Source organism: Chrysemys picta, chromosome 8, assembly GCF_011386835.1.
Source record: "Chrysemys picta bellii isolate R12L10 chromosome 8, ASM1138683v2, whole genome shotgun sequence".
NCBI classification, from domain to species: Eukaryota; Metazoa; Chordata; order Testudines; family Emydidae; genus Chrysemys; species Chrysemys picta.
Genome location: NC_088798.1, coordinates 36,656,336 through 36,679,061, shown reverse-complemented (window position 1 = coordinate 36,679,061; position 22,726 = coordinate 36,656,336). Strand labels below are relative to the sequence as shown.

Genomic DNA, 22,726 nt, shown 5'->3' with positions numbered 1-22,726 from the left:
CTAATACTAGGCAGAGGCAGGAAGATGCTTCCTCTTGCTCAGGGCATTTGTCTGTCTGCTGTCTGAATGCCACTAGTTTGGAAAAGGGCAATCAATAGTTCTCATCTGGCATGCCTGCATGTGATTAATTGTCTGTAAGAAACAAATTCCTAAATTGCTTTAGGGGTTCAATGTAGCTATTGGAATGATTTGATTTCTTTAATCAAGTTGTTTTCATGCATGTTTGGTACTACTTAATACATTCGTATTTGACACTTCTCCCTCCACCCCAGTTTTCTTTTAATAGCTTGTAATGCAATCCCACATTGATGTTTATTTTACTTATTACATGCATTAAATTAACAAAGTAGTGACATGATCTGTTATAAAAAATAACAGTAATTCAACTTCTTGGAAAGCAATAGTTTTGCATTGGCCGTATTTTATTAAACAAACACTTCTTGATTATTTTTAGATAATGGGAATGTTGTTTTATTGTTCATTCAGTGCTTGCTGTAGAGATGTATTTAGTGTGTATAACTCCCGCTCATTTTAATAGAAGTTATGTGTGTGGAACATATCTCAGGATCAAACCCTTACACAGAAGACTAGATAATAACTTTTTAACTGATTAAGGTCATATAAGAATCATATAAGTAATCCTTACTCACAGTCTTTTATCTTGGTCCAGTGGATAGAGAAGCAGACTGGGAATCATGAGACCTAGGGTGAGATCCTCACCCCCCTTCAACACTCTATGCTCAGTAAAAGGCCTGGAGCAGTATAAAGGTTAATCTACACTGTGGCTGAGAGCATGCCTCCCAGCTTGTGTAGACAGACCCATGCTAGCTCCATTTAGAGTAGCACAGTAAAAATAGCTGGGGGTCAGATGGATTGTACTCAGGTGGCTAGTCCATGCTGTTATCTTTGCAGCAATGTTCATGCTGCTATTTTTAGTGTGTTAGGTCAAGGAGAGCTAGCACGTCTGTCTATCTGGGTTATGAGGCATGCCTCCAGCTGCAGTGTAGACATAGCATAAAAGCCCCAGATCTTGTCAAGCGAAGATTACTCTGGTTCAGGACTGTGGAAGATAGCCATAAGGCTGCCTTCTGAGCATTCCCTCACAAGCTGTGACGTAGAGGGCATGCTACAGGCAAATCTGAAGGCATCAGGCATGTGCGGGAGGAGTCACAGAATGTAGCATTACAGAGATTTTAGACAGTTCTGTGGCTCATAAGCAGCTGACGACAGGCTGCAAAATTTAGACCAGCCCCCAAGGCTGTCTGCTACTCCAGAAGTTTTGGAGCAGTACACAATTGAGAGCTTAAAATTAACATGGCCACTCCCTTCTCCTGAGGTGTGAGTTCTGTGCTGTGCCACTTAGATTTGCAGCACAGAATTTTACCCTAGAGTCTATTCTCAACTAGGCCATTGATTAGCTATGTGACATTTGGCAAACCACTTAACTAAGTACCTCAGCTTTGTGCCTCTGTAAAATGGGAGTATCTTACCTACCTTTGTGTAAGCTATTTTGAGATCTTTGATGAGAAGTGCTATAATGTATAAATGCTAAGTATTATTGATTTATGTTAGTAATTCTCTTGAGTTCAATAGGAATTACTCAGATAGATAAAGGTTACAGGACTGGGCCTTAAGGGATTGTAAATCCTCACATAAAATTAGTAGTGACGTTTAAATTGAATTATTAAGTTTTCATAATATATGTACATATTAGAATAAAAATGTATAATAATTCATAGGTGGTATTTTGTACCCATTGAATGTGCAGTCTATAGTCAAAAGGATCACAACTACACACAGCTTTAGCATTTGATAATATAATCTATAAAAGGAGAAAATAAGAAAGGGCCAGTCCTTAAATAAAATATATTACATTTTCCATCCTCCATTTTTTCAGGGATGGGGAAAACACATCTTCATACATTTCTAAAAGGGAATACAGATAAATTCAATAAGAGTGAGAGAGGCCCCATTATAAGAAGCATTTATACAGTGGAGCATCACAAGTATAGGAGTAACAATGAAAATGAACAAACAAAAACCAGAAACAATCATGCATGTATTTACAATTGTTCCTTTCCTTTTTAAGCTAAATTCACCTTGGAGGGCCAAGTTGACTGTTTTAACCTGAAAGGCCACATGGAAATATTTAAATCTTAAATGAAGACAATATAATAGACAGACACTAGAGACTCTAGCCATTAGATTCAATGTAAGTTTTGTTGCACTGATGAAGGCCATGAAAAGTGGGCAAAAACATGAGAATAGGGAAATACAGTTTGACACACAACAAACTAAAATTATGGATTGTCCTGAATGAAGGACTGTGAAAATTTGAGCGAGCTAGAATAAAAAATACTAACTACCAAAAGGAAGTAAGGTCTAGGGCAGCCGCTCATTTGAGCCTGCTGCTCTCCTCTTAGATCTGATTGTCCTTTGCGTGTTCATGCTCTGTGCAGATCCTCTGGCTGCTGCCCTGATATGCCCATTTTTGACCTGTGTTGAATGCATTTCCTTGTGAGCTCTGACACACAGTTATCTTCCGCAGCATACATGGAGATGCAGTCCCCCTCAGAGGTTCTCTACTGAAGTGCTCACTAGCACAGCACAATGAAGGCTGCGTGAGCCCTATTATGCCATTTAAGATGGAGACCTAAACACTCTAGCATTTTTTTAATAACAAAAGGGCCAAATTTTGCCCTTATTTCTGCTGGTATAAATCCAAAGTAATTCTGCTGATTTCAATGGATTTATACCAGTATAACTGACAAATCAATCCCTCAGTCCGCTGTCTTCTCCAGAAACAAGCTTAGGATTCTCTTGAGCTCATTTATTCTCTTTGCTTCAAAACCCTTTTGTTTTGTTTTAAGATAAGTTTTAGATCATGCTCCTCAGACAGCATGGTCGATTGTACAGAGCACAGGAACAGGAATAAGGAGGCTTGGTTGCTAATCATGGTTTTGCTAAAGACGTGGTGTGTGACCTTGAACAAATTATTTCCCCATTTTGAGCCTCAGTTTCCTCAGCTGGAAAATGGGAAACATGATTCTTATCCTTTGTAAAGTTCTTTGAGATCTAACAATGAGCAGTGCTTTGTAAGTGCTTGTTGTTTTTATTTATTACTCTTTGTGAACTTACCAGTGAAATAAATTCATCTGCATTTATTCCTATTTTTTACATATTTTGATTAATTCCAGCCAATGAAATGAATGGCTCTGAGCACCATTGATCATGTAGAAGAAATACGATTAAATAAATGCAATTACAAACCCAAATTATTAATTCCATTCTTAACTGGTTAAAAGATACGAAACAAAGGGTAGGAATGGAGAGAAGTAAATAGTGGTGACCCCAGAGGTCTGTACTGGGACTAGTCCTATTCAAAATTTGCAGAAAATACAAAACTATTCAAGATAGTTAAGTCCAAAGCAGACTGCAAAGAGCTACAAAGGGATCTCACAAAATTGGGTGACTGGGGAACAAAGTGGCAGATGAAGTTCAGTGTTGATAAATGCAAAGTAATGCACATTGGAAAACATAATCCCAACTATACATATAAAATGATGGGGTCTAAATTAGCCATTACCACTCGAGAGAGATCTTGGAGTCATTGTGGTTAGTTCTCTGAAAACATCCACTCAATGTGCAGCGGCAGTCAAAAAAACGAACAGAATGTTGGGAATCATTAAGAAAGGGATAGATAATAAAACAGAAAATATCATATTGCCTCTATATAAATCCATGGTATGCCCACATCTTGAATACTGCGTGCAGATATGGTCACCCCATCTCAAAAAAGATATACTGGACTTGGAAAAGGTTCGGAAAAGGGCAACAAAAATGATTAGGAGTATGGAACAGCTTCCGTATGAGAAGATATTAATAAGACTGGGACTTTCCAACTTGGAAAAGAGATGACTAAGGGGGGATATGATAGAGGTCTATAAAATCATAACTGGTGTGGAGAAAATAAATAAGGAAGTGTTATTTACTCCTTCTCATAATACAAGAACTAGGGGTCACCAAATGAAATTAACAGGCAGCAGGTTTAAAACAAACAAAAGGAAGTATTTTTTCACACAACACACAGTCAACCTGTGGAACTCTTTGCCAGAGGATGTTGTGAAGGCCAAGGCCTGGTCAACACTAGGACGGGAGATCAATCTAAGATAAGCAAATTCAGCTACGAGAATAGTGTAGCTGAAGTCGACGTATCTTAGATCGACTTAGAATTTCTTACTTCATGTCCTCGCGGCGCAGGATCGACGGCCACGGCTCTCCCGTTGACTTTGCTTCTGCCTCTTGCCAAGCTGAAGTTCAGCAGTCGATGGGAGAGCGATCGGGGATCGATTTATCGCATCTACACTACACGCAATAAATTGATCCCCGATAGATCGATCGCTACCCGCCGATCCGGTGCAAAATGTAGACATACCCCAAGACTATAACAGCATTCAAAAAAAGAGCTAGATAAATTCATGGAGGATAGGTCCATCAATGGCTATGAGCCAGGATGAGCAGGAATGGTGACCCCAGCCTCTGTTTGCCAGAAGCTGGGAATAGGCAACAGGGGATGGATCACATGATGATTGACTGTTCTGTTCATTCCCTCTGAAGCACTTGACATTGGCCACTGTTGGAAGACAGGATACTGGGCTAGCTGGACCTTTCGTCTGACTCAGTATGGCCGTTTTTATGTTAAATAATTTTGAAAATCTGTATTAGGTTCCCTTGAATTGTTATCTTTTTCCTTGAGAGTAAGTACCAGTCCCCTTAATCTTTCCACAGAATAAAGATTTGTCAAACCTAATGTTGTTTTAAGCCCCGAGCCTGTGGTTGAATCTGTATAGGTGGGCCCTTATGCCCACAAAGAGTACCACTGATTTGAGGTGGGGCTCCTTGGTGTAAGAGGTCCAGTTGCAGAATCTTAAATTAGTTTAATTTTTGCTGCATCCTCAGTGAGGCTATATTACCCTTCATTTGGTGCAATGACTAGTATTGCACGTAGGATCACCTTATTTGTTTGATGCTCTGACATGCTGTTAATCCTATCTAGTATCTTGTTTGCCTCTTTTTTCTTCACTTCTATGCAATAGACTGGTGGCATCAATGATTTTTTTCACAGTAACCCCCAAGACTTTTTCCTGATTAATGTGCTAGATGATTGTTCCATTTACCACACATTCCCTAGACTGGTGCCTTGCTCCCAAATTAGGTTTCTTAAATCCTGAGTTTCATGTGGGGATATTTCATTACCAAACCAGTATCAAATACAACCATTTAAAACTGCTGTTTTGCTGTGCTGTTGTGTTCCATGCACAGGTTTTTTCTATCTTTTTCTGTTTGCTTGTTGCTGGCTGCTGTTATGCCAGGAACAAAATAGACCCTCGGCTGTCCCCCACCATCAGGGGAATACAAAGGTGGCTTTAAGCCATTTTATGCCCCCTCCTGACTTTGATCAGACCTGAAGATCTGGCCCTGTAAGTCTAGCTCGAAAAAATATTTTATTTATTTGATTAATTGACCATTATGAAACTTTTTGAGATGCCAGTAAGAGGAACATGACAGAAATTAACCCAATTTTTAATTATCAATTTCAAATTACTTAATACATCTTTATAATGTTTTATTTTAGATCGTTTGTAGTAAAGGCCTTGGAATAGAAGGAATGACCATCAACACCTTGAAGGAAGATGGCTACAAAGCAGTCTTCATTGGAATAGGTAGGAATGTCTTATTCTCCTTTATTTCATTTTATTTTGTTTTGTTGAAAATGAGAATGATTTTTGCCAATAAATGGGCTGTATTTCAGTATCTTAGTCAGACAAGTTTAAATGTCTTCAGTGTAAACCAAATGATGTGGTAAGAAAAAAAATTCTCTTGTCTGTTTGATTGGTTTGAATCTGGATTTCCCTGGCAGTTACTGCAAGCTGTTCCTGCCTGATGGCAATTCAGTGGTTAATGTGAATTAATTTGGACAGTTCTTAGTGGACAGGTGAGCATATAATAAAAAAACTCCATAACAATTGGCACTAAATGGCACTGTGTCTGGAAGTCTCAACAGAGACCAAAGATTAAATTGTGTTATGCACAGACCTAACCTATTGCACCTTGGGCTCCCTGTAGATCAGGGTTGAAAGACATAGGTATGATAGAATCAAGAAGCTTGCACTGCTGCAGCTCGTACTATATCTGTGGCTAACAGATCCAATTTCCAACACTTTTCATGAACTTTGAAAGTACTGAAATTCTTTTCCAATTACTTATCTGAACACTCTATGCACCTTACTGTATATATGTGTGTAATAAATTATAAAACTAGGAACAAAACAGCTTACAGGTTTTCTCAGTTTGATATCATGTACCCTTTTGAAAAATAGATATACTTTATGAGAGGTTACTAAGAGAATTCAGTTGCTTCCCATGAGATGGCTTTCAAACCACAAAGTTAAATAACCAGAAGCAATGCTTTCCACTGTCACTTCCATTTTCCTTACTGAGGGAGGAGGAACTTTGCATTTACCTATATTCTTTCACTCTGAAAGTTGGAAAGAGAGTCAGCGTACCATTGCAGTGGTTTTTTTTTGTTAGTTTAATTTTTTGGGGTGGGGAGGGGTTATTTGTTTTAACTGAAATTTGTTCAAACATAAACTTAAATGATTCATATGATAGTTCAGCAAGCCCTTCAGAAACGTAGTTTGATTGGCTTTACTTATTGTTTAGTGAAAAGTTTCAAAAGTGGATGTACTGAAAGTTACTAGCAATAATTGCCATTCTGGCCTGAGGGATATGCAAGCACAATTTTCAATTTTTGTGAGCAGCTTACTATACCCACATAATTAACTAGTGAATATGTAAGCCAGTGACACTGGGCTTTATTGCTTTTTCTTTCCCCTATAAGAAGAATCGACCATCCTTCAGAGGTAGATTCCAGAGCTAAATTGAATTATGGTGGGAGTTGGCTTTAACAAAATAAATTGGCTTTGAATTCTACTTAAAATAATAATTTAATCTCCACTCCCATTATAAAAATACCCATCTGATATTTAAACCATTCCTGCTAGCTTAATTAGATTAGGTTATGTGTTAAAAATATTTTGGAATACAGCAGTACCCATCCCTAACATATAATAGCCATGTTGAACATATACTGTCTACAGTAGGCATGAGGCTTAATGCTCTTTATTGATCTAGACATTGCCTAAGTGAACATAACAGGAAATAAGTTGTCCAACTGTTCCTTCCTATTATTGATTAGAGAGATGTAATACTTAGTACAGCGACAACTGTTGTTTACCATCTGGGTATTCAGTATAATAAGCTTTGCAGGTTCATTCTCTCATGTGAATATACTACCAACCATTGTGATTTATATAATCCTAAATCCTCTCATTGTTAGGCCTGGTCTACACTAGGCGTTTATGTCGAAGTTAGCGCCGTTAAATCGAATTAACCCTGCACCCGTCCACACTGCGATGCTATTTAGTTCGACATAGAGGTCTCTTTAATTCGACTTCTGTACTCCTCCCCGACGAGGGGAGTAGCGCTAAATTCGACATGGCCATGTCGAATTAGGCTAGGTGTGGATGGAAATCGACGCTAATAGCTCCGGGAGCTATCCCACAGTGCACCACTCTGTTGACGCTCTGGACAGCAGTGCGAGCTCGGATGCTCTGACCAGCCACACAGGAAAAGCCCCGGGAAAATTTGAATTTGAATTCCTTTTCCTGTCTGGCCAGTTTGAATCTCATTTCCTGTCTGGACATCGTGGCGAGCACAGCAGCACTGGCAACGATGCAGAGCTCTCCAGCAGTGATGGCCGTGCAGTCTGGGAATAGAAAGAGAGCCCCAGCATGGACTGATCGTGAAGTCTTGGATCTCATCGCTGTGTGGGGCGATGAGTCCGTGCTTTCCGAGCTGCGATCCAAAAGAAGGAATGCAAAGATCTACGAGAAGATCTCTAAAGACATGGCAGAGAGAGGATACAGCCGGGATGCAACGCAGTGCCGCGTGAAAATCAAGGAGCTGAGACAAGGCTACCAGAAGACCAAAGAGGCAAACGGACGCTCCGGATCCCATCCCCAGACATCCCGTTTCTACGAGGCACTGCATTCCATCCTCGGTGCTGCCGCCACCACTACCCCACCAGTGACCGTGGACTCTGAGGATGGGATACTGTCCACGGCCGGTTCCTCAGACATGTTAGGGGACGGGGAAGATGAGGAAGGAGATGAGGAGGGCGAGGCAGTTGGCAGCTCTCACAACGCTGATTTCCCCGACAGCCAGGATCTCTTCATCACCCTTACAGAGATCCCCTACGAAGCGTCCCCAGCCATTACCCCGGACACAGAATCTGGTGAAGGATCAGCCAGTAAGTGTTGTAAACATCTAAACATTTATTTTTAACAAAACAGGAATATTAACAATTAAAAGAATGGGTTGTTCATGATTAGTGTGCCCTAGGCGCTTAACGGTTTAGTAAGGGGCAGTGCAAGTTTTGAAAAGAAATCTAGCAATGTCCGGTTTTCAGTGATTGTCCTGCACAAGCCGCTCTACTGTGTATTCCCTGCTACTGCAGCTACAGTAAAATGCGGTCTATATGTGCGGGGATAGAGCAGTAATCCTCCTGGGACATCTCGATGAAGCTCTCCTGGAGGTAACTTGAAAGCCGTTGCATGAGGTTCTTGGGGAGAGCGGCCTTATTGGGTCCTCCGAAGTACGACACGTTGCCGCGCCACGAGATTATCAGGTACTCGGGGATCATTGCTCTGCACAGCAGGGCGGCATACGGCCCTGGTCTTTGGAGGCTTTCCCGGAGCATTCTCTCTTTGTCGCTCTCGGAGATCCTCATCAGGGTGATGTCGGCCATGGTGACCTGCTTTTAATTAGGTAGGGGAATGTTAGTGTTGGGACTGCTTTCCCGTTCCTTTACAGAACTGTCACCGCTGGTTTGCAGCCACGCGGTGGAGGCGGGAGAGGGGCAGCCGAAAGGGATCATTCCCGGGGACAGCCGCGAGGGGGTGGGACAGGGGCAGAGTTCCCGCTTGCCGGATTGCTGGCAGCAGGGACTGACATTGATTTAAATGTGAAATGAGGCCAGTGGTAATATAAAAGTTTTAAACTGCCACAAGTGTACGGCTTACCATGTCTGCCTGCAACAGAAATTCCGTTGTGCTGCCTCGCTTCTCAAATGTGCTGTTCAAGACCCCAGGCACAGAATGCGAAGGCCGAGAATTCGACCTTGTGCTGAGTGCGCATGTGAAAGGTGCTGTGCATGGTCTTGTTCACAGAGAAAGACTATGTTCTTTGTTCACAACTACATTTATCTTTCAGAGGAATTCACTCCCTTTTTCCCATTTCCACAGCCCCGTCTGCGACTGTCTCACAACCTAGCCTGGAATCACACTCCCAGAGGCTAGCGCGGATTAGGCGTAGGAAGAAGAGGACACGGGAGGACATGTTCTCTGAGCTTATGGCCTCTTCCCAAGCCCAGGCAGCACAGCAGACCCAGTGGCGGGAGAACTTGACCCGAATGCACCAAGCCAACATGGATCGGGAGGAGAGGTGGCGGCAGGAAGACCAGCAGGCGACTCAAACGCTGCTTGGACTACTGAGGGAGCAAACGGACACGCTCCGGCGCCTTGTGGATGTTCTGCAGGAACGGAGGCAGGAGGACAGAGCCCCGCTGCAGTCCATCTCTAACCGCCCTCCCCCGCCACCAAGTCCCATACCCACCTCACCCAAAGTGCAAAGAAGGAGAGGCGGCAGAGTCCCTGCTAACTCTCACTCCACCCCTGCAGAGAGCTCTAGTAGCAGAAGGCTCTCATTTCCCAAAATTTGAAAAGTTCTTTCCTTCCCGCCTGACACAAGCCCACGTCCAAGTTTCACCTCCCAATGCCATGTGTAGTTGATAATAAAAAATTCGTTTCTGTTAACTACTGTTTCAATCATGTTCTTTTGGAGGAGGAGGGGAAAGGGGGTTGGAAATTGGACAGGACAGTCTCCTTTGGCAGGGTACATAGTCGGGGGCAGGCACAGCAGCAGGGCACATACACAGTGCAGTGATGCAGTGACTAGTTGCCCCGGTTAGTCTGGGAGGTTGTTTTGATGTAATGTTGGGGGGGGTGGGTTGCTCTGTGACTTTGTGGCGGGGGAGGGCAGTTACAGATCTTAAGCGCCGGTCCTTAGACAGGATCACAGAGCCACACAGCATGGGATCTGTAACCGTCCTCCCCCTGCCACAAAGTCAAATAGACCTCCCATACACACAGTCCCGATCAGGAGGGGTGACAGGCTCCGTTGAAACAAGCATCCCACCGCAGCGGAGCCTGTCAATCCTTGAGTTTAGAAGCTGCATTCGCATCACAACACTAGACCCGCCCCGCACCACAGTCTGCGTCCCAGTTTTAAAAAATTCCCGCTAAAACAGTATTAAAGAAAACGGTGTGCTTTAACAAAGTAGAACTATTTTTATTTCGACACGTGTGTTGGAGGGGGGGTGAAGGGGGTATGTAACTGGATAGGATAGTCAACATTACCTGGGTAAAGAAACGGGGGCAGGTTTAGCTTCTCAGTACACAAACTATAAAATCACAGGTTACCCTGCTCACTCAGGAACTTTGCTTTCAAAGCCTCCCGGATGCACAGCGCTTCCCGCTGGTCTCTTCTAATCGCCCGGCTGTCTGGCTGTGAGTAATCACCAGCCAGGCTATTTTCCTCAACCTCCCACCCCGCCATAAAGGTCTCCCCCTTGCTCTCACAGAGATTGTGGAGCACACAGCAAGCTGCTATAACAATGGGGATATTGGTTTCGCTGAGATCACAGCGAGTCAGTAAGCTTCTCCATCTCCCCTTGAGACGGCCAAAAGCACACTCCACCACCATTCTGCACTTGCTCAGCCGGTAGTTGAAGAGTTCTTTTTCAGTGTCCAGGGCGCCAGTATAGGGCTTCATGAGCCAGGGCATTAGCGGGTAGGCTGGGTCCCCGAGGATGACTATAGGCATCTCCACATCCCCAACAGTTATTTTGTGGTCCGGGAAGTAAATACCTTGTTGCAGCCGTCTAAACAGACCAGAGTTCCTGAAAACACGAGCGTCATGAACCTTGCCCGGCCATCCCACGTAGATGTTGGTAAAACGTCCCCTGTGGTCCACCAGTGCTTGCAGCACCATGGAAAAGTATCCCTTTCGGTTAATGTACTGGGTGGCCTGGTGGTCCGGTGCCAGGATAGGGATGTGAGTTCCATCTATGGCCCCACCGCAGTTTGGGAATCCCATCGCTGCGAAGCCATCTATGATCGCCTCCACGTTTCCCAGGGTCACTACCTTTGGCAGCAGTACATCAACGATTGCCTTCGCTACTTGCATCACAACAACCCCCACGGTAGATTTGCCCACCCCAAACTGGTTCGCGACTGACCGGTAGCTGTCTGGCGTTGCAAGCTTCCACAGGGCTATGGCCACTCGCTTCTGTACACTCAGTGCAGCTCGCAACCGGGTGTCACTGCGCTTCAGGGCAGGGGACAGCAACTCACAAAGTTCCAGGAAAGTTCCCTTCCGCATGCGAAAGTTTCGCAGCCACTGGGATTCATCCCAGACCTGCAGCACTATGCGGTCCCACCACTCAGTGCTTGTCTCCCGTGCCCAGAATCGCCGTTCCACGGCATCAACATGACCCATTGCCACTGTGATGTCCTCGGCGCTGGGTCGCCTGCTTTCTGACAGGTCTGTGCTACTCTCAGACTTCAGGACATCACCGCGGTGCCGTAGCCTCCTTGCCTGACTTTTCTGCATCTGCCTCAGGGAAACCTTTATGATAAGCTGCGAGACGTTCAGAGCGGCCACAACTGCAGCGATGGTCGCAGCGGGCTCCATGCTCGGAGTACAGTGGCGTCCGCGCTGTCAATGACTGGAAAAGCGCGCGAACTGTTTTCCCGCCGGCGCTTTCAGGGAGGGAGGGCGGGAGTGATGGACGGATGACGACAGTTTCCCAAAAGCACCCTCGACTCATTTTGTTACCCAGAAGGCATTGCCGGCTACACCCAGAATTCCAATGGGCAGAGGGGACTGCGGGAACTGTGGGATAGCTGACCACAGTGCACCGCTTCGAATGTCGACGCTATCACCGTTAGTGTGGACGCACAAAGTCGAATTACTGTCCTTAGTGTGGACACACACGTTCGACTTTGCAATATCGATTACAAAAATTCGATGCAAGTAAAATCGAACTACTCTCGTAGTGTAGACAAGGCCTTAGAGACATTCACGCGTAGGAATTTCCATGAGGTCATATTTCTGTATAATTGTACACAGGGCAATATGCCAGGTTATCTTCTTTCCTGTTTTAATCAACCTGACTATCCCTCTTCTAATTCTTTTGTTTTATAAAATCGTGGAAGTTAGGAGGGAAATGCATAAATGAGCATTTGTTTTCTCAACATCTAATAGCTAGAACAATCATCCTTACAGCATCAGCATTGTTAGCTATTACAACATACATTTATTCAAACATTTGAAAACTTCTTTGTTATTACTGATTAATTGTCAATTTACCACAGTGTATTTGACACCTCTACCTCGATATAATGCAACCTGATATAACACGAATTCGGATACAACGCGGTAAAGCAGTGCTTCGGGGGAGGGGGGGGCAGGGCTGCGCACTCCTGTAGATCAAAGCAAGTTCAATATAACGCGGTTTCACCTATAACGCGTTAAGATTTTTTGGCTCCCGAGGACAGCGTTACATCGAGGTACAGGTGTACCTGTAGAATGGTTGGATCTTATATAGAGAGAGACTGTCTGTTTCCTTGCTTACACTCAATAAGGTTAACCTGGCATACAACATGTTTTAAATAAAGGCATTTAATTTTATGTAAATATAGACATAATTGTGTCTCACAAATAAATATATGGAGCCAAATAGTGGTTTTACTTTTGTGAGAAGTGCTGGGTAAGTGAGCAAGTGCAGAGTTCTAGTAGACAAGCAGAGGTGCTGTGCACCACTTGCTTTGACCACATGTAAAGAGAATGCATTAGGAAACAGAAGGGGAACAGAGTGTATAACACTCCATACATGGGCTGGTGAAAGGTACTGTGAACTCGCAACAACCCTTGCTGCCAGAGGCTGGCAGACGTGCAAGAAAGATAGAGTCCTTGACTATGCCCCCAAGCCAACTTGTTATGCCCCCTTGTGGAGTGCTGCCTGGAGCTCTAGCCAGCACTTTCTTTTTGTGGACAGTGATCACTAGTGACCTCATTCCACTTAGATCCTGAGCATGGGTGGAGGAAGATGGAGGGGCAAGTGCAAACTGAGCCCACAGTGTGTCTGGATCTGCTGTGTGTATAGCATAACAGAATATTTATTATGCGCTCTACTAAAGACCTTTACATATGTTGATTCTGAGAACTGGTTTCTCTGTTTGTGTTCTTAGTCTACTAAACTTTTATTGGGGGTGGTGGACATAACCTAATGAGGAGGGCTTTAAACTAGGTTCACCAGGGGAAGGAGACCAAAGCCCTGAGGTAAGTGGGGAAGCATGAGCAGGATAGCGCAAGAGGGGAGAACTCCTGCCTCATACTGAGAAAGCAGGATGATCAGCGAATTATCTTAAGTGCCTATACACAAATGCAAGAAGCCTGGGAAACAAGCAGGGGGAACTGGAAGTCCTGGCACCGTCAAGGAATTATGATGTGATTGGAATAACAGAGACCAGGTGGGATAAATCACATGACTGGAGTACTGTCATGGATGGATATAAACTGTTCAGGAAGGACGGGCAGGGCAGAAAAGGTGGAGAAGTTGCATTGTATGTAAGAGAGCAGTATGACTTCTCAGAGCTCCAGTATGAAACTGCAGGAAAACTGGAGAGTCTCTGGATTAAGTTTAGAAGTGTGAGCAACGAGGGTGATATCGTGGTGGGAGTCTGCTATAGACCACCAGACCAGGGGGATGAGGTGGATGAGGCTTTCTTCCAGCAACTAACAGAAGTTACTAGATTGCAGGCTTTGGTTCTCATGGGGGGACTTCAATCACCCTGATATCTGCTGGGAGAGCAATACAGCGGTGCACAGACAATCCAGGAAGTTTTTGGAAAGTGTAGGGGACAATTTCCTGGTGCAAGTGCTGGAGGAACCAACTAGGGGCAGAGCTCTTCTTAACCTGCTGCTCACAAACAGGGAAGAATTAGTAGGGAAAGCAAAAGTGGATGGAAACCTGGGAGGCAGTGACCATGAGATGGTCAAGTTCAGGATCCTGACACAAGAAAGAAAGGGGAGCAGCAGAATACGGACCCTGGACTTCAGAAAAGCAGACTTTGACTCCCTCAGGGAACTGATGGGCAGGATCCCCTGGGAGAATAATATGAGGGGGAAAGGAATCCAGGAGAGCTGGCTGTATTTTAAAGAATCCTTATTGAGGTTGCAGGAACAAACCATCCCAACGTGTAGAAAGAATAGTAAATATGGCAGGCGACCAGCTTGGCTTAACAGTGAAATCCTTGCTGATCTTAAACACAAATAAGAAGCTTACAAGAAGTGGAAGATTGGACAAATGACCAGGGAGGAGTATAAAAATATTGCTCAGGCATGCAGGAGTGAAATCAGGAAGGCCAAATCACACTTGGAGTTGCAGTTAGCAAGAGATGTTAAGAGTAACAAGAAGTGTTTCTTCAGGTATGTTAGCAACAAGGAAAGTGTGGGCCCCTTACTGAATGAGGGAGGCAACCTAGTGACTGAGGATGTGGAAAAAGCTAATGTACTCAATGCTTTTTGCCTGCCTTCACGAACATGGTCAGCTCCCAGACTACTGCACTGGGCAGCACAGCATGGGGAGGAGGTGACCAGCCCTCTGTGGAGAAAGAAGTGGTTCGGGACTATTTAGAAAAGCTGGACGAGCACAAGTCCATGGGTGCTAAAGGAGTTGGCGGATGTGAACGCAGAGCCATTGGCCATTATCTTTGAAAACTCATGGCGCTCGGGGGGAGGTCCCGGATGACTGGAAAAAGGCTAATGTAGTGCCCATCTTTAAAAAAGGGAAGAAGGAGGATCCGGGGAACTACAGGCCAGTCAGCATCATCTCAGTCCCTGGAAAAATCATGGAGCAGGTCCTCAAGGAATCAATTTTGACTCACTTAGAGGAGAGGAAAGTGATCAGGAACAGTCAGCATGGATTCACCAAGGGCAAGTCATGCCTGACTAACCTAATTGCCTTCTATAACAAGATAACTGGCTCTGTGGATGAGGGGAAAGCAGTGGATGTGTTATTCCTTGACTTTAGCAAAGCTTTTGATACGGTCTCCCACAGTATTCTTGCCGGCAAGTTAAAGAAGTATGGGCTAGATGAATGGACTATAAGGTGGATAGAAAGCTGGCTAGATGGTCGGGCTCAACAGGTAGTGATCAATGGCTCCATGTCTAGTTGGCAGCTGGTATCAAGCGGAGTGCCCCAAGGGTCAGTCCTGGGGCCGATTTTGTTCAATATCTTCATTAATGATCTGGAGGATGGCGTGGACTGTACCCTCAGCAAGTTTGCAGATGACACTAAACTGGGAGGAGGGGTAGATACGCTGTAGGGTAGGGATAGGTTACAGAGGGACCTAGATAAATTAGAGGTTTGGGCCAAAAGAAACCTGATGAGGTTCAACAAGGACAAGTGCAGAGTCCTGCACTTAGGATGGAAGAATCCTATGCACTGCTACAAACTAGGGACCAAGTGAATAGACAGTGGTTCTGCAGAAAAGGACCTAGGGGTTACAGTAGACAAGAACCTGGATATGAGTTGACAGTGTGCCCTTGTTGCCAAGAAGACTAATGACATTTTGGCTGTATAAGTAGGGGCATTGCCAGCAAATCGAGGAACGTGATCATTCCCCTCTATTCAACATTTGTGAGGACATCTGTGAGGGCTCATCTGAAGTACTGTGTCCAGTTTTGGGCCCCACACTACAAGAAGGATGTGGAAAAATTGGAAAGAGAGGAGGACAACAAAAATGATTAGGGGGCTGGAGCACATGACTTATCAGGAGAGGCTGAGGGAACTGGGATTGTTTAGTCTGCAGAAGAGAAGAATGAGGGGGATTTGATAGCTGATTTCAACTACCTAAAAGGGGGTTCCAAAGAGGATGGATCTAGACTGTTCTCAGTGGTAGCAGATGACAGAACAAGGAGTAATGGTCTCAAGTTGCAGTGGGGGAGCTTTAGTTTGGATATTAGGAAAAACTTTTTCACTAGGTGAAGCACTGGAATGGGTTACCTAGGGAATTGGTGGAATCTCCTTCCTTAGAGGTTTTTAAGGTCAGGCTTGACAAAGTACTGGCTGGGATGATTTAGTTGGGGATTGGTCCTTCTTTGAGCAGGGGGTTGGGCTAAATGACCTCCTGAGGTCCCTTCCAACCCTGATAGTCTATGATTCTATAATTCTATTAACTTGAATGTTGGAAGCAAAATTTTTAAAAAACGTTGCTTGCATCAAATATAGTTTTGTAAGTTTGTAATAATTCAATTCAAAGATCAATTACTTAGTAGAATAAGACCAGGCTGTTCTCAATTTTCTCTACCAGAGGAAGTGGAAGTAAAAGGGCATGGATGATTGAAAGAAGATGGGTGTCAAGGTAGGAAGAGGAGTTCATGAGACTAAGTTTTTCACAGAGTAGTGGAACCTTTGAAGGGATGCCTCTTGGAAGTGAGGAAGTACTTGGAGATATGGGAGTGAACAAGTGTCCAGACGTTTTATGGGGTGAGTGAGCATCCATGTGGAGACACATGTCTTGGAAGCAGGTGGAGGCTGAAATTGCCTGGAGAACCCTGAACATCACATGGCTGGAATTTCGCATCAGGAAGAGGAATGTATCATGGAATGGGGGTGAAATGGGTCTAAGTGAGGAGGAGAGAGCACATGTGGAAAGTAGGCATCATAGGAGGCATATTTAAGGTTCTCTCCCTAATATTAGCAAGCATATGGAAGAAAAGCATGTAGTGAGGCTTCTGTATGGGGGCAGAGATCACACCTCTCCATTTATTTCTTTAATAACTTTAGAATCGGGTCTTGTGCTAACTCCATGCAAAAGGGAACCCAACCAAAAGCTCTGGGAACCCTTTGCATAGATTTAAAAGCAAAAGAACCATTGGAGCCACAAAGTAGAATTCAACCAGATCAGGAAGCACTTCTTCCTCTGAATCCTGTCACGCATCATCTGATCATTAACTATGTGGCCAGTACACATTAAAACCTGCACCATGTTTTTCAACCAAACAAATCTTGTCCTCAGCTGTGACAGCCCTTCACCAATTGACACTCAAACAGACACGCTTTGCAGTGTGCTCTGGCAAGAAATTTGAGCGATTTCAGATCTTGGGAAAGGAACCCTTATAGAGAATGTTTTATCAGCAGCTCCCTTTCTTTTTATAATGAAACAAATCAAGCTTGAAGTCCTCTATGGATCGCAGCTGTGACATACTGCCATAAGAAAAGGTAGTCTCTCAAGTAGGCAGATCCTATAGCATTTAGATGTTTATAGGGTAAAACAAACACCATAAACTCTACCTAGAAACAAATTGACAGCCAATATATGTCATGGAGCACTGATAATATATGCTGTCTCCAAGAGTTATCACTTAATGTACGAGCTGCTGCATTCTGCACCTGCTTAATTTTCTAGATAAGATGTAGCCCACATAGAGTGCAGTGTAATAATTCATAGGGAGCGTGAGGCGACAAATGCATGCATTACCATAGCATGGTCTGTATCCAAGAGAAAGCAAATTAGCAAAAAGCATGCCTGGACATTGCAGCAATGTGATCGTCCAACAGCAGATGGGGATCCAACACAACCTCCAGACTGCATACCCAAGTAACACATGGCAAGCACGCACTATCAATCAAAGGGGATGATATTAGCCTTTCTGTGTATTCCAGTTGCTTCCTTCAACCTACCATTATCACATTATGTGGACTGAGTTAACACCATGTTCCTGTTGTTTCTGTAGGATTCAGTGAGTTGCTTGCTTCGTCCCTGCCCCTTATGTGGTCCTGTAAGCCTACTTTCAGTTTTCTTTCCACAGAGATCTCTGCTTAGCAGAGTCTTGTGGCACACATCACCTCATGTGTTTTACTGAAAGTTATAATTCAGAAGGGCAAAGTGATAGTGAATTACAGCTTTTTACCCTTGGACAGCTGAATTCACATCACTCCTCAAGTCAATAATAAAAGTTAATTTTGGGGTCACATCAGATTTCCCGTTTGTGTAGAACAAAAAAATGATCATAGAAATTAGTACAATTGACAATTTCTACACAGGACTGGAATGCTGCAGCAGGGGGAGGAGAGGAGGAGCAATTTAAATCAATATGGCAGGTTTCCATCGCGCTTACTCACCCTCAATGGTTGTTGCTTTTCACTTCCATTTAGCTAAATGCTCCATTTCTAAAGCTTTTGGCATTGTAGTTTAATAAGTGTTTTTAAAAAATGGCAATTAAGCATAGAAACACATGGCTGGTAGTGAACGCTAAAAATGTCAGTTTGAGACTCAAACTGTCTGCTAGCCATGGGTTTTAACTTGTCACATTTCCTCTACTGTTTTTAAAACCTAACCAAGATGAATTAAATCTTTCAGTTAAACTTTTATGGCTAAGTTTGCAAGTGGGCCTCTGAATTTATGGACCGAAAACTCTTATTTTACCCATCAGAATGTGATAGTAAGACTCAGTTACCTGCATAGTGCAGGCTCTGCTTATGCAGAGAGATGCACAAGTGGAATTTGTGGGACCAAGTTTACAAATCAATTTGAAAACTTGGCCTTTACAAGAAAAATGTCAAATCAGTAGCTGCCAGGTGTAAGTATTGTGTAGACCCATGGTCAGCAGAGAATTGGCATTTGTGTGAGAGAGATCATGGGGTGATGAATTAGACAGAGTATGTAGCCCTTCAAGGCTGCAGTATAGGGCAGCAAGAGGTAGGTGTGACCCAGGGACCTCTCAGCACTAACTGGCAGAGGTCACGGGGTGCATAAGGTTTACAGGGATCCTCTGGACCTGGTATTTTCATTCTAGTTCACCCAAGTGTGTCACATAAGATTTCTACTGAAAGCCTGTGTCATACTGGTCATCATAAACTTTGTGAAAGACACTTATGTCCCAGGTTGACTATTGTATATTGTGGATCTTTTATAATGAAAGTCTATTTACATACTGAGTCAAGTGCTAATGAAGAGATTGTGGGGACTTCAGAAAAATAAATTAACAGGAAAAAGTGAATGGGTGGAGGGGACCCTATTTACAAGTTAGGAACAAAGGACTGGTCTGATATATCTAGGGATGCAGAGATACACCCTGACATCCTTCATCTAGAGAGACAAACTGCCAGCAGCTTGATTTTCTGAAAGGAGGGTCTCAGCCATCCTCATTGCAAAATGCTGTGAAAAGGACTTTGGATAAGCAGTAGATTATTAAATAAGAGAGCATCTTGGTACTTAAGTTTAAGCTCTAGAATGTGTGTTTATGATTTTATTTTGTATGTAACCCTTTGTTTCCTTAATCCTACTCGCTTCTTATTGACTCACTATTCTTCGCTAAATAAGCTTATTCTTGTTTTCACTATAAACATATCTAAGTGCTATTCCTTTGTGAGTAGTGAACCTGTGGATTCCATGAGTGTTCAGAGGATCAGGGGCTGGACATTCCAGGGGAATGATTGGAGGACTCGGAGGTTGGAGTGTGCCTATAGCTAACCTGCATGAGGGACAGCAGGGTCTTTGTGGGCAGAGAGGGTTGTCTGTGGCTGGGGTTCTCAGGGAGCTGACCCCTGGCAAGCACAGACAAGGCTTCCTGCTAAGGGCAGATGGTAGCAAGGTGCTTCACAATCCTGGGTACTCTTGGGAAGTATCACAGTAGGTCCTAAGGAGACAGAACAGCTTGAGTACTCAGTGTTACTGTATCTTTTGGTTGAATTTTAGGACTGAATACTTCTTTTTTAATTACATTTTCTCTTGAAGGTCAGCTAAATTATTTGCAGGCCAGGATTCTTTGAAGCAGGGCTTTGGAGCTGCGCTCCAGCTCCAGACAAAAACCTGCAGCTCCACTGCTCCGGAACTGCTCTGCGCTCCAGCTTCGGACTCCGCTCCAAAGCTCTGCTTTCAAGACCTCAGAAAGCATTAAACAGTCACTTTTGAAGAGAGAATACAACACAGTTACTTTGTATACAAATATTTATTTGAATAAAAATGAAAAAGGGCATAAATATTTTAACAGCAGTTAAAATACTGTTAAATAACTTTTAAAACATGCAAACAGTAAAGATACGAGCATATCCTTCCTCTGCAGACTTTTACAGAGACTAGTCTTATTTCAGAGATGGACTTTAACATGTGCATTAGAGTTTAGGGTTTCTAAATAACATTTACACTCCGCTCTTTTAGTTCACAAGAATATATCTATTATTTACATCTGATCATCAGAAGTGACTCTTTAGGCTAAAATTTTGAAAAGTGCCAAATTCCCATTTTCAAAAGTGACTTGGAATGAGACTGCGAGTGTCTACAGTGGATCTGGAGGTGTAATTTCCTGTTCAGGTGAAAACACCTACACTAGCATTGACCAAGCTAGTGGGCTAAAAATAGTAGTGTAGCCACAACTGCACCAGCACCGGGACAGCCCTGAGTATAATGCTGTCTGAAACCCTAGGTATGTATGTGGAATGGCTAGCCCATCCCACTTCCCATGCAGCTGTGGCTACTGCAGGTATATCTGCTTGAGCTGGAAATCACACTGCCGACTCCAGGGTAGACATACCTTAAGGCTATGTCTACACTATGCACCACTGGCACATGTGCTCCACAGTGGGGAGGCAGTGGGACACTATACTGCTAAAAATGGCAGCGTGGATGGGGAGGTGCAGCTTGGACGAGTAGAAAGTGTGTACGGTATGCACTCGCATACATATCCATATCTTTATTCTACTTGCTTAAACCGTGCCTCTGCCTATCTTCTCTTTATACCCATGCTAGGGGGGCTAGGCGCGTATGTATTCTACACGCTGACGAGAGGAGCATTCAGTGTAGACATACCTTTAGAGTCCTAAATCCCTAAGTAACTTTTGATAATGGCATTTAAGCTTGTTAGGTGCTTTTGAAAATTTTACCCTTATTCTATATCATTACCTAAAAGGTAACATGCTTCTTCAACTGACAAAGCAGAACTAGAATGAACATTCATATGTTTTTCAGTCCATATGCAAACATGTTGGCTCTATCAGCAAACAGCAAAAATTTGGTTGGTGAATCCTTTTAGCTAATAGCATTTATTTGTCAGCTAATTGGTGATTTGGTTTCCTTAGAACATCTAGTTTGATAGGAAACCATTTCTATAAAAATATTGCATGTTTGAAACATCAGCATATAAAAAAAGCCACCGCATGAATTTCAGTAGGGCATTAATTTGTATATAGACCTCATTTGTGCAATCTTTACTAACATGAGTGAAGCTTTGCTCAGATGAACAGTCACATTGACTTCAGTTGGACTACTTCATTGATTAAGGATGCACCCATATGAGAATGGGTTACGCAGTTGGCACTAAATATTTATAGCTTGGGCCAAAAAACTTAGTAAAAATTTCAGAAGAATGTGAACACTAAGGAGGAACATCATCGTTTAGGGTGGTCCAAGGAGATGGAGTATAAAGCAAAAACAGTGAGATCAAAATGAGCAGATGAAAATGTTGCTCAAATTTCAGGAATTAAATCTGCCAAAGGAAGTGGTGTAAGTTCCATTTTGCTTGAGTCTTTTACAATTTGACTGGAGAAAATATTATAAAATAAGCAGTAGCAAACAATCACTCCTGTAGTTGCAGGGTGGTGGATAATTCATTATCTAACGGGGTATTTTCCCTCTCTAATTTCATATTAGTTTTGTTAGTTTTACATACTGTATGATATTGTGTTGCACTTGGAAACACTTAACATTTGGTTTGTAAAAAAGCACTATTTCTTTCTCTATAGTGTGATATTGGATTGCTATAGCACCTGTTATACCATTCTAGATTCCCCTGAGGCTATATCATTTAATGCAAATTTAGTTAGTTTTACATGAGCACAAAATAAATCCAAGAGAGTCCTGTATACTGTATAGTTTGTCCTACTTGCAAGGGCTAAATCAATATATCAAAGGGAATAAATCAAAGACCTCATGTACAGAACCTCTTCAATAATTGCAGTCATTCATTGTTAATTAACATAGCATTAAAACAATGTTGTCTTCAAATAATCTCATTGATTGTAACAAAATTACACACCAAAAATAAATTAAAAATCCAAGCACTGATGCACCTCATTTTTTAAAAGTTGTGAGATTGATTTACTATCTTATCCCCAAAAAGTAAGTAATCTCCTCATGCCTGTTATTATCTTCTGATTAACTATGCAGTGCCACCTGGTGTGCAGATGGGAAGAATATTACACATCAAGAGCTCTGTTCACACCCACCCACACAGCTACAAACCTACGTGGCAAAAAGTGAACAGATGTTCATTTTGCTGGTGCTACAGAAAGAAATTGTGCGTCTTACTCCTGATCCATAAACTAAATTTGGAGGACATGATATCTGCATATGAAGTGCATAGGCCCATGGCCAGCACACAGATTTAACTGCAGACAGTTTTTCTGTCTCACTGCAGACAGTTTTTCTGTCTCACTTAATTCTGATTTTTTTCCTTTTCCTTTGCTATTTGCAATTTT

General features: G+C 43.1%; 2 protein-coding genes across 17 annotated transcripts in view; both read left to right on the top strand.

The window, feature by feature from the left end:
- DPYD (dihydropyrimidine dehydrogenase) overlaps positions 1 to 22,726 on the top strand; it is a 612,292-nt gene that overhangs the window by 243,395 nt on the left and 346,171 nt on the right. For 15 of the 16 annotated variants that reach the window (XM_065555590.1, XM_065555591.1, XM_065555592.1 and 12 more), the window contains one exon: positions 5,636 to 5,723. In XM_065555590.1, the coding sequence (XP_065411662.1) occupies positions 5,636 to 5,723 (88 nt within the window). Of the gene's footprint in view, positions 1 to 5,635; positions 5,724 to 19,988; positions 20,055 to 22,726 lie in introns of those variants that run through there. The other variant, XM_042840607.2, reaches the window with a different exon arrangement.
- LOC135973230 (uncharacterized) lies at positions 5,734 to 9,932 on the top strand. Its single transcript, XM_065555604.1, has 2 exons — positions 5,734 to 8,371; positions 9,366 to 9,932. The coding sequence occupies exons 1-2, from the start codon at positions 7,795 to 7,797 to the stop codon at positions 9,839 to 9,841; spliced, it is 1,053 nt and encodes a 350-aa protein (XP_065411676.1). The 5' UTR covers positions 5,734 to 7,794; the 3' UTR covers positions 9,842 to 9,932.